The sequence below is a fragment of the Exophiala oligosperma genome (assembly GCF_000835515.1).
Source record: "Exophiala oligosperma strain CBS 72588 unplaced genomic scaffold supercont1.2, whole genome shotgun sequence".
NCBI lineage: Eukaryota > Fungi > Ascomycota > Eurotiomycetes > Chaetothyriales > Herpotrichiellaceae > Exophiala > Exophiala oligosperma.
In genome coordinates this window covers 4,165,009-4,177,359 of record NW_015622819.1, presented here as the reverse complement: position 1 = coordinate 4,177,359, position 12,351 = coordinate 4,165,009, and the positions used below count along the sequence as shown (strand labels likewise).

General features: G+C 49.4%; 2 protein-coding genes across 2 annotated transcripts; both read right to left on the bottom strand.

The window, feature by feature from the left end:
- Window positions 1-5,532: 5,532 nt before the first annotated feature.
- Window positions 5,533-6,002, bottom strand: PV06_02839 (uncharacterized protein; the record flags this gene model as incomplete). The annotated part of the gene is made up of 1 exon (XM_016403573.1): window positions 5,533-6,002. One exon carries the CDS (start codon window positions 6,000-6,002, stop codon window positions 5,535-5,537), a length of 468 nt encoding a protein of 155 aa, XP_016267470.1. The 3' UTR covers window positions 5,533-5,534.
- Window positions 6,003-6,708: 706 nt separating this feature from the next.
- On the bottom strand, window positions 6,709-9,634 carry PV06_02838 (uncharacterized protein; the record flags this gene model as incomplete). Its single annotated transcript, XM_016403572.1, has 7 exons — window positions 9,436-9,634; window positions 8,967-9,378; window positions 8,692-8,917; window positions 8,610-8,641; window positions 8,195-8,557; window positions 6,883-8,145; window positions 6,709-6,825 (listed from the first exon to the last, which is right to left on the bottom strand). Exons 1-7 carry the CDS (start codon window positions 9,534-9,536, stop codon window positions 6,709-6,711), a joined length of 2,514 nt encoding a protein of 837 aa, XP_016267469.1. The 5' UTR covers window positions 9,537-9,634.
- Window positions 9,635-12,351: the final 2,717 nt, after the last annotated feature.

The following is a 12,351-nucleotide window of genomic DNA, read 5'->3' as shown; positions in this document are numbered from 1 at the left end:
GACACGGACGACAAAGTTCTCAACGCCCCGAAGCCCGAGCTGACACATCTCCCCGCATGTCAGAGGGGTGGTGTGGCCTTGTCTCATTTTGGTGTAGCTGCTTAGGTGAGGTCCCGGAGTGGAGGGAGGATATGTGTATCAAGATGTGTCTATTTCTAGCGACGCATGCACAAACTCTTCGGAGATTGCTACGGCCCTCTGGCTCCGATCACTCAACCCCCCGATCGAGGTTCCAATGGCTCTGCTTTACCCTAATTATTTTCAGCCATCGAGGTGTTCATGTTCTTCTGCGGCGGGAGGTATGCCTTGCTTGTCCTTGACCTCCACGGTTGTTTCTGAGACTTCCTCGCCACCCAAGGCAACGTGGATGTGTCGATCGCCGAAAATGACACCGATTTCCTCGAGGGATTTCCCTTTTGTCTCTGGACAGACGAAGAAGAGGAAAGGGATGCAAGCAACGAGACAGCAGAGATAGATGAGAATGAGCCTATATCAGTCAGTGATCTTCAGTTCGCTGTGAAAAGGCAAGAAAAGTGCTCACCTCCATCCGATATTTGCCAATGCTGTGGGCGCACTGTCCAGGATGATTACCAATGCGATGAAGTATCCTGCCACTGAGATTGACATTCCCTTGCCACGCACGTTATTGGGGAATATTTCCGAGGTATAGACACTTTGTGACTTATTAGCATATACTTACATTGTATCGAAGCCTGGGCCAACTTACTAGGTTGTCACGTCCACGAAACCAGCGTACATGGCGATGTGGAGATACAGGAATGCGATCGCAGAGATTGCGGCAGCTCGAGATCCTGTCTTTTCGAACTGCGCTAGAGATACCACCATACCGATCATTGCACAGGCGTCTCCAATCCATCCAATTTTCAGGGCAAGCACTCTGCCCATGCGATCAACAGTGAAGGCATTGATGGTGTTGCCTATGATGGTGATGTTGGCCCAGATACCCGTGAAAAGGAGTTGCATAACGGTGCCATAGCCGAGACTAGCGTAGAGGATTGGGTTGTATACTTTCATGGCTTGTCAACAAAAGAAGGGGCTAAACAGCCTGGTTGGCGGGACTTACCTGAGACAAGTAATGTCGCAGTCAATTGACTTGCAAACATGATAAAGAATCCAACTGCTGAACGCCGACGGTAAGATGGCACAGTCCACATTTGGGACCAGGTGACTTGGTTTCGCTCATCCTCGTCATGCTGCTCCTTGATCTGGAGGTACTCTCGATGGGCAAAGACATTGTCCGGGTCAGCTTTACTACGATGCAGTCTGACCAGAGACTTGAGTGCATCGTCATGTCGGTCTTTGTTAATCACTGATGGAATGGTCAGCCAGTGGTCTTACTTGGTCAAAGATTTCTTACACCAGCGAGGAGATTCAGGCAAAAAATATACGCCGGCTGCCAAAAGCACTGTCGGGACACACTGGATCGCCAAAGGGACACGCCATTGCGAGCCACTTGCGTTGACAAAATAAAAGCCGAACCCGATCCAGCTGAATGATGTTGTCAATACCTGTCCCGCCGTATGGAATTCTCATAGAACAGACTCACTTGCACAGTACAGTACCCAAAGATATGAAAATTCCATGGAATCCAACGATCAAACCGCGAGTCTTGGGAGGCGACACCTCGCTCTGGAACAGTGGCACTGCGGCAAATAATGATCCTGATACAGTTTTAGTCCTGTGCGATATCGCAGCCAGCTTAGGAAGCCAGGGCTCTCTTACCAATACCAAGGCCTGCCAAAAGCCTCGCGACAATGAACATGGCAATGTGTACAGATCCAGCTTGTAGCGCACCCCCAACAACGCCAAATACCGCGGCCACAAGGATTGACATTCGTCGACCCAGGACGTCAGACGATTGGGACGAGAGCAAGGATCCGATCAGGGCACCAGCGATGTAGACTCCGTTGGTCGCACCAGTGAGTTGAGTGGCATTTGCTGCCTTATCCAGGCCCATATAGACACTGAAAATTCCTCGGTCAGTCTTCATGGCTTCCAAGGAGCCCAAACTCTACTTACATAAACGAGGGCTGGGCCAAGGTGGTTGCGGTAATGACAGTCACGTAGGCGCATGCCACTGAACCTAGAGAAAGGAACAGAGCAACCCAGGTGCTATACAGGCTTTTAGAATGGCCACTCATCTTTGCGTGTTGTTGGATTCGAGAGGTAGGAATGGCCCGGGTCTTTCACTAGAGTACTGAGATGCTTGGGGACCATTGCTAGATATATAACCCCCGGGTCACTACACTATGCCACGTTTTCAGATCTAGGTTGGTCGAGTATGGAGGAGGTCCGGGGTTTGCGGAGGACTACCAAATTTCTTGGAGAGGAGTGTTATTAGTTTGAATACACTGTAATTACACACTACACAGAATGTCCCAGGAGAATTCAATACTGCCCACTGCTCCAATCCCACTCTGGAAGAGCATACGTTGTACTAGAACTATACGCCAGGGCCAAGAAAGTCGTACTTGTCACCGATCGTGGGTTTCAGTGGAATGACTTAAGGCCTGTCAGACCATTTCTCAGGTATCTACTGAGGAAGGATTCTAGGGAGCTCGAGAAATCATCAGGTGTCGATTGACAACGTTCTTTTTGTCCGCGATCTCCGGACACGGCAATGAATGGATCAATCATACACCCCGGGGGCATGAAAGAATGGGCGCAAAGAGTGCTTCTCGGAGCGAAGAGACCATCAAGAAGTCCATTTGCACCTAGTTCTTGGTACAAGAGCGGTTGAAATCGCACAACCGGAAAACACGGGGTTCTGCGGATAATTTGTTGTAACAACCGTTAGGCATCATCAAGGTTTCGGAGAACGCGTCTGATAGTTTATGGCTGAACGTTGTACCGGTGGATAGAGGAGCATATGCCTCTGGTTCATTACTGGGACAATAATGGCGTACGAACAAAGTTGTTTCATGAACACGATAGAATGAAAAGTATCCTGGATTATACAACACAAAAACTCATAAAGTCCTGAGTACTCAAAGCTTTATGGGCAGTGGTAGTCACGTATCTTCCGACTTCAGGTCGAACATAGGTGCCCGTCATCAAACTCCTTCTCCTCGGGCAATTTCTAATTCATGTGAATGAGCAGCCAATGCGGCCTCCTCCATCATCTTGAGTCGACCCACTTTACGTTCTTCGACAACAAATTGAAAGTGTCGAGGTGTTGAGATCGCCACGCCCGTATAGTCATACCACGGAACATCAATTTCTTTGCCGGTACTGTCTCTTTTCCGTCTAACCGAACACGCCCAGTAAAGGCTCGAGACCTGTAAAAACAGAGCTTTCTCTGTCACCTCCAGTCCAGGACATATACGGCGTCCGTGACCAAAACCTGCGAATCGCTTGAGGTTCGGATACGTAGTGAGGGGCTCTTGAAAAGTAGGAAACTCCGGCTCCAGCCACCGTTCTGGTTTGAATGAATCTGGCTCTGGGTATAGGTCTGCATCGTGAAGGATGGCCCATTGATTAGGGATGATGACAGCACCCTTTGGAATGTGGTAGCCCTCATAGACATCATCTTTGGTCACAGCGTGAGGAAATCCTAGTTGTCGGTCAGTGAAAGATCCCAGAGTCTACGATTGTCATGTTGGGATATACAAACCTCCTGACAGGACTGGTCTCCAACGCATGGACTCTTTGATGATAGCCCGGACAGTGGGCAGACTACTAAAGTCACCAAAGTCAGGCAGTCGTCGATCTCCAACTACCTCTTCAATCTCATCCTGAATACGCTGCTGCCACTCTGGATACAATACCGTGTTCAGGATAATCGACTGCATGGCCGTGGCAGAAGTACCGGATGCACCACCATATATACTCGACAAAGCCCAGACAATCTCACGGTCTGTCAGTCCCCAGTCGTTCTTGGTCTTCAGATACCGCCGCGAGAAGCTCTCTGGACTCTCATGCTTCTCATTGTCATATTTTTCCGTCTGCTGTTGTAGCAACGGTGCAAGATAGTTCCAGTGCCGTTTCGCCAGAGCACTCGCTTCTCGTTTAAACGGGGCGAGCCAGGACGGAAGATACATGAGAGCGGGGATAAATTCTACCAGGTACATGCCCGGTACCGCAACTCTGTCAATTTGCTCCATGTAAGAAACAATTTCGTGGACATGATGCTCCTCCGCGTGGCCACGTTCCTCGCTTAGTCCATAGATCTGTTTCACCGAGGTCATCACACCGGCCCGCTCGAGCCAGTAGGCATACTTGGAGGGATCTTTGGCGAGATCGATGACCATCTGTCTGGCCTCAGTTGTTTGCTTTGGCACGGATTCCTGCACTATGGCCGTGCTCAGCATCGACTGTGCAAAGCGTCGGGCTCGACGCCAGTAGTCAGTCCAGCCAATTGCGCCGAGAAAGCCATTATCCGTAATCAGACGAGGCATGATCAACGAGGGTCGATCAGAGTAGAGGACTCCTCGTAGACTCAGCAGATCGTTGGCGATTGATTCTTTCGATATGACGACCATCGTAGTACCAAAAGCCTTGACTTGATAAATGGGGCCATACTCGTCTGCCCATTCCTTGAATTTGAACCAAGCATGAGATTTTGGGATATCAAAGGCATTTCCCGCCAATGGTAAACCTATTTGACAGATATCAGCTTCAATATCAAGACAGCCGGGATTACGAAAAGGTCGGTACCTTTGGGTCCTGGCAGTGGCTTTGTGCCCTCAGGAACTGCCTTGCTCTTGAACAGCAGATTGCGAATGATGGAGAGAATAATAGTAAAGACAAGGAGGACTAACGAAGCCCTGACAGCAGGAATTTCCATATTCGCAAGAAGAATAGCCAATGTCTCGTACAATCAAACTGTTATTCGTTCGAGAACAGAGAAAGATACCCTCGCAGCCAGATATAGGTCCCGTAAATCTACTTGAGTCTTCGCATAGGCCAAAAAGCTTTGATTGATCGATTTGGTTGACGCCAGGCTGTAGCGACCCACTCGCTGTTGCCCGTACGTCCCATGCCCTCCCCCAGGATCCCGGATTTTGTGATCTCGAAGAAATAGGATCAGCGTTGTGGGGTGATATGGGGTTTGTTGCGAAAGACACCCACGACGCAATCTCAGCACCCCATATGCAAAGTTAGATGGGCTACAGGAAGCAAAGGGGCCCGCTGAGTTGAGTGGTTCGAGTTTGAACACTCAAAAACTCCGGAGTACAGTCAAATAGTAGCCTCGGACATTCGGAGAAGCCGGACTTTTTTGGTGTAGGCCAGCGGAGCGGAGTCTTTGCAGTTGTGGACATATGACTCTCCAACCCAGCCACTCGATTCTGCGGAATTCTTTGTTCTCTGCAGCGGATAAGTGAGATACGTTCATACATTCATCAATTCGAACAAGTCTGGAGAAAGATACATGCTAGACTCTAGAAAGCAAGATCATGGCCAGCGGGAATGGTCTCAAGTACGAAAATCGTAGAAAGCCCTTCAATGCAAATTTCATTCACAGATGCAATACATAAGCCAGAGATTTTTAGTGTCCCTTAGTGCTTCGCCACCTATACCTTCATCACATCTGGATTTCCTTGAGTCCAGGCAGGCGTGATCTCCAACGTGTTGACCCTCCACAGTTCTCCTGCTCTCACCAAGGTTGTTTTGTACTGATTGCCAAAGAAGTAGTAATCCTGGAACTCTGGACTCGGGCCTTCGCCGCCACGAAAATGTTGTGCCAATACACAGGTCGTCAGCTCTGCTGAGTCGCCAGTGACGGTGCAGCGGATGTTGGTCGCGCTGTGAGTCGTATCGAGTGGTTTGCCGACCTGCTTCATCATGATGTTGACTACGTTGTCCCTGCCGACGACCGGATCGTAGTGCATGCCGACTTTGCTGAAGTTGAGTGTCACCACTACATCCTCAGTGAAGGCTGACGCGCAAAGCTCCGACTCGCCATTGTCGAGTGAGCACACAAATCGAATGATAGCATCGATTGCAGCCTCCCTGTCCGTCAGTCCTCCGGCGTTCGGCATAGTTGCGAAGTCTCTGGTATTGGCCTTGAACACTGAGTAGAAAAGGATGCAACTCTTGAAGACTCTTTTGAAGATCGATTGGGTCACTCGACAGAATAATAGCTTGGTGTCTGGGTGAGAAACAAGAAGGCAAAGGCAACTGCTGCACAATGAAGGGGATTTGTATGGTTTTGCCAGTGGGCAGTCCTAGTTGTACAACCGAAATGGGCCACGTATCTGACGGTCCGTCCAAGTGCCGCCAGGACAAATACCCCGACAGTTTCCACGAGTCTCTGTGAACCGATACTGATGTCCGTGAAGATAGATCCGCCGTGGAGGAACGGACTGCAGGTCAGCATTAGGACGACTCCTTCACTAAAGGGCGCTGTTTCAGTCGTAAACCAGGGTCCTCGGACTTTGCGGACATCTTGACCAGAGCCATTTATCCACTTTATGCACTGGTATTTCATTGGTGTCGATATAATTGGATGTGCCATATCAATTATTGCAAGGGTAGACTTGCTATTCATTCTCGTATTGAGGCTCCCATCTGGCCGAAGTCTTACGTGTAAGACAGAGGCTTGCCAAGGAGCACATTTTCGTGAGACGCAGCCAAAAATAATCGACCCTATGTAACACAGTTTCTAAGACATTTTGCTTTGTCGAGGCAATTGAGTTACCTGAGATGCTGGATATACCTGCATGGTCGCTCATTCTTCTAGGATTCTCAACTATTCGAGTTCAAATTCCAGAGAGCGGCGACCGGATCAGTCCAGGAAAGAACTGCAGGGTAGGACAGTGGATCAGTTGAGGATATCGATGTTGCACTTTCAGTCAGTGATTGCTATGAGAACCGATTAGTAGGTGAAAACTTTGTCACTATGTTAGAATCAGAACTTACCGGAGCTATGTCGCTATTCTCAGTAGCCATCCAATGGGCATTTGGATCGAATTCAGGGAAGGCCTGAGGGAAAAGTGGAGTTTGGGAGCCAAAATGGTTTTCCTGGGCATCAGACCATGCCTGAAAAACATCTGGTTCCGCCTGTTCGAATAGTCCGGGTCTTTCAAAGAATGGCCCTTCCATTTGTGCACTCTGGCGAATATGTCCTGGAATGCGTGGAACAGGCTGCGAAGATCTAGATGAAGCATTGTTACTTGGATTTGAACTTGGAAGGCTGCCAAAGGTACTCGAGAGTGGCCGGGGAGACCTTTGGCGGTCAACAGAGGCGGATGAAGAAAGGAAGCCATGCGAAGTTGGCAGTGAAGAGTGATTTGTTTGCGACAAGCCAGGTGAGTCTTTGGGATTGCGTATCACATTGTGATCGACTGCCTCAAGCTTGCCAATAAGCATCTCGAGAATATCAGCAGCTTTATATGCCTCCATGCTGCGATCCCTCATTTGCTTGAAAATCCGCGCACTAACACTCAGAGCCTTGATCATCTCACTTCGACTTGGGATGCCTTGGATGGCGGACTGATTGCTACTATTGCCAATCGATACCCTGGAGCACAGATCAGTACAGAGGATCGTGGCGGCAAGTAGATAATCGTGAATGGCAAGCGACGTTTGATAGCTTGTTAGACTTCGTAAGCCGCCATCAACTGGGATCTCTTGGTTTTGGATCGCCTGGTAACGTAGTAAGGACATAGCCGAGCTAAGGCACACTCGCCGTGAATATGAGTATCGATGGTCTGTCTTCGACAGCTCTAGAAATCTACTGTGCACTACGCACAGAGACTTGTGGTGAATGCTCGACAGGACAAAGCGGGCGGAAGTCAGGACGAGGGAATCTCGAATCGAAAGCTGACCTAACTTGTAGTGCTCAGGAATACCATCATAGATCCGTCTTAGCTCGCGGTCGATCTCTAACACACCCTCCCATCGAATGAGATCAACTCTGTGGCTGATCTTTTTCAGAGCTCGAGCAAATCCAAATGCCAGTCTTGCTTTTGCAATGAGGAAGGAGACTTCCGTTGGTTCCGAATTCGGGAGCCCAGGTGGCAACTCTTTGCAGGTTTCATCGAACGCTGCGTCGTCGTAGATATTTCGAGGCATTGTTTCTTCACAAGACTCTAGATCAATCATGGAGGGTTGGCCGGCCTGGAACGATATAAGGATATCGGCCTGGCGAATGAATGTCCAAACTCTACGGCGCATTTCACTCTATTCTTTGAATCAGCAGATTCCTCTCAATGACTCACATCTTTCTTACCTGAAACGGGGTCAAACCAGGCACCGTCACAATGTCGTAGCCCATCCTCATGGCCATCCGTGTGATCATCCCAGTGAGAACCCAGGTGACGGAGCGGGCATCCCTACTACAGACGTATTCGGCGTAGAGATGCAAACATAATGTTTCAATCAGGAATTCATGCGGCTGCATATAGTCCGCAAGAATTAAACAATCCGTGAGACGATTTCGGAAAGTGCTGGCAAGGTCCGGACACTTTCCTTTGAACTCAAGAGGCTCGTCGCCTTCCCGCACAAAGTCGAGCATTGCGATCCTCAAGACTGCGTACAAGAGGCCAACCCATACGATAGACGTCATGCTGTTGTCCTCCCAGAAGCGCTCATACTATTTCATGAGATGAGCAATGGACAATCGTAGATGATACGGACTGGCCTACCTGTCTGTGAAATGCTGGTCCATGAAGGATGTCTACTAGGGTCAGTCTCCCATACCCAAGGTTTACAGGATAAGAAACATACAGATAGCAGGGTACATGTGGGCGAAGAATCTTGTGATCATAATATCACAAGCAAATCGTGAAGGCAGGTGTGAGAGGACTTCACCCCTGCTTACGTTTGTTGAGGAACCAAACAAAAGAGTTGGGCCAGGTGCATGAGTCGATCGTTGGAGGAGCTGAGCTAGTTTTGTTGCCTGCTCTTCATACTTCTTCTCCTGGGCGCACAAATGCGACCGAACTTCGCCAATCTGAAAATCGATTCAGTATACACTGGAAAGAACAAATAGCCATACCAACCTCGTTGAGCAGGAGAGTCCAGTGAGCTTCGTCCACCACCGTGCTATGCTTGTGATTTCCCGCAGCCTGGGAGGCATTGCTGGCCTTCGCAAGTCTCCCTGTCACCCTCTGCTCCCCAGTCTTTAAAATCCCACTATCCGTGGCTATTCTGTCGTAAATAGAACTATCTTCGACCTCGCCGTTGCTTGAGATTGAATCAGGTGAATCTCGGGTCCGCTGTTGGGTTTTCAGCAGAGTGAGCACTAGCTGCTCTAAATGGTCAATCCGGCTTTGTGTCGCAGTAGAAGACAGCTCTTGAGATTCCTGAGGCTTTGCGCGCACTTCGTTTTTGCGTGCGACATAACAACAAGATGTGATCTCCCCCCGATTGACACAGTTTCCGCATGCTGGCACTGCGCGATCACACCGCAGCCTAGATTGGATGTTGATCAATACGAGACAAACCAGGTAATCTACCACGACGACTTACTTTCGAGTCCTGCAAGGCAAGCATGATATTGGCCTTCTGACCCTCGCGTTACGCCCTCCTGTGCCATCGTTGCGATCAGCCTGTCCACGCACAGGCGGCATCGTGTGTCGCTAGTGTCGCAGCTTCGTGGTTCACCGCATCATCCTCGCTTCGCTCTCGTGGAGAGATTAGCAACGACTCAATCCTCTGGGGTAGTGGCATCCGGGGAAGAGTCCAAGTTCTGAAGAAGACCATGGGGTCAATGAGCAAATTTCCTCCACGCCACCCGAGGTCCGGAGATGGTAGTACTTGGCGGGGTGACAACTCCTTGGCCCCGGAGAAGCCGGACAAATTTTCGGATTTTACACCAAGCATCAGTGAATGCGAACAACTCAAACGCTTCTGGCCTATGCTCCACTATTGCATTATGCCATGCAAGGCTGCTTCTCACGGGAGTAATATATCCCTCCACAAACAGAATGGAGGTCAATCCCGCGATGCATTTCGCAACTACAGTTGATCAAGATCTACGACATGGCTGCTTCCACGGATCAAGGCGCGAAGCAGCGTTCAGTTGAATTCCTTTCGGACGGAATAACCATTCGTGGCGTGCTGCGTCTACCCAGTGGTGAAGGACCATTTCCCATTGTCATCCTTGGTCATGGGCTGGGTGCTCTCAAGGAGTGGACTATTCCTGAGGTTGTCGATGCTTTGGTTGGAGTTGGTATTGCTGGGCTTTCCTTCGACTATCGCAACGTTGGAGACAGTGATGGCCTCCCACGAGACGAAGTATCTCATCATGGTCGCATCGAAGACTGGAGGAGCGCCATCAGTTATGCCTCTTCCCTGACCGATATCGATCCCGGCGAAATCGGAATCTGGGGTACCAGTCTAGGCGGGAGAGATGTACTGGCTTTGGCAGCATTGGACCGTAGAGTCAAAGCGGTGCTCGCACAGACGCCTGTCATCAAGTGGCACGCAGCTTTGGCTGCCCGAATGGCTGGATATGGGGACAACTTGGATCGATATCAACGTGAACTAGCTGATGACCACAAGAATAGGACATTGGGGAAAGAACCACGCTATGTTCCCTTTGTCAAACCGACAGGCGACGATGTCAAGGATGGCTACATCAAACAAATGACCAAAGAAGAGCTCCGAAACTACACAGGACGCTTGACCCTGCAGACCTACCAGCCCACCAGCATGATCGATGTGATCCCTCTTGTCAAAATGATTGCCCCGACACCACTACGGTTCGTCCTTGCTGAACAAGATTTCCTGCCTGGTCAGCGCGAAGCATACGACGCGGCAAATGAGCCCAAGTCTCTTATTATGATCGAGGGTCACCACTTCTCACCCTACATGACCTCAAAAGATAATGCCACATTTGCAGCCAAGGAGTTTTTTGCGCAATATCTCCTCCATAAATAGGAACAGATATCATATTTTGATGTCTTTTCCGAACAACATCTGTCGTCGGAGATCTTATTGAGGTCAAAGACAGCAAGGGGTACTACTTTCCTCAGAATTCATGATCAAGAAGAGAGATATCCTGTCTATTCCTAGTCCATGTTTATCCATGAATTTCAATCTATTGCTATACCATCACCTATTGACACAATGACTTGCTCCTATCTACAACCACTATTATCAAGCTCAAGACACCAGGGTCTTACGCGATGAAAAGGCATTACCTTTCCCATCCATGGATCATTCTAGCCTGATTACAGGTGCTGGATAACCTCTCTTGGTCTTCCCTCTCCACGTCTACTGCGAAACAATCATGTAGCGCAAAAATCATAGTCTGGCCTTGACTGTGCTCCCGATAGCCTTTGCGTCCCTCTTAGCCCATTCTTTAAGCACCTTTCTTACAATCTTGCCGCTGGCCAGCTTCGGCACCTCATCGATGAATTGAACTCCGCCAGATAGTTGTTTGTGTTTTGCAACCTTTCCTGCAACAAAATCTTGGATGTCTGCGGCTTTAATTTTGCCTTTTGACCTTTCAGAGAGAACAACGTAGGCTCGTGGCGACTCCTCGTCGTGAATCATCATACCTACTACCGCGGCATCCGTTACGTCTGGATGCTCCAACAAGACTGCCTCTAACTCGGCAGGCGCTACCTGAAGACCGTTTACTTTGATCAACTCCTTCTTCCGGTCTACTATCCACCACCTTCCTTCTCTCACCAGAGCGACATCGCCAGTCTTGAGCCAACCGTCGTGGAGACTGTCGCGTGTGGCTTCTTTGTTTCGCCAATACTCCGACATTATTTGCGGTCCTCTCAGACACAACTCGCCAGGCTGGTTGTCCTTGATGATTTCCTCGCCGTCCTCACCTATGAGCCTGGCTTCTGTGTTTGGCAAAAGACATCCGATGCTGCCAACGATGTTCTTCGCTCCACGTGGAGTCATGATCCCGGCACAAGTCGTTTCCGACATACCAAAGGCCTGACGCAGCTTTACTCCGAACCGGTTGATGAATTCATTTTGTAGATCACTTGAGAGAGGTGCAGCACCAGAGACCATGCTCTTGACACTTCTCAGGTTGTATCTGGCCGTTTCCGGGCGCTTTGCCATCATCACGACAATTGGTGGGACCAGCTGGATGGTGGTAATCTTGAATTTCTCGATATGCCTCAGGAAATCTTCAAAAACGAATTTCGGCATGATGTATACTTTAGCTTGAAGCTTACAGGCGATATTGATAGTGAAGAGCTGCGAATAAGCGTGGTAAAGCGGTAGGAATGCCAACCATTTTTCTTCTGTCTGATGTTGTTTGCCATGTGATTCATTGATGATTGCCTGGGCACTATTGGCGACCAGATTATAATGCGTGATGCAGACACCTTTTGGAAGGCCAGTCGTACCACTCGAAAAGTTGACAACCGCCGTCGTTTGAGCTGCCTCGTCTCCGTGAAGAGGATCCCACTGCCA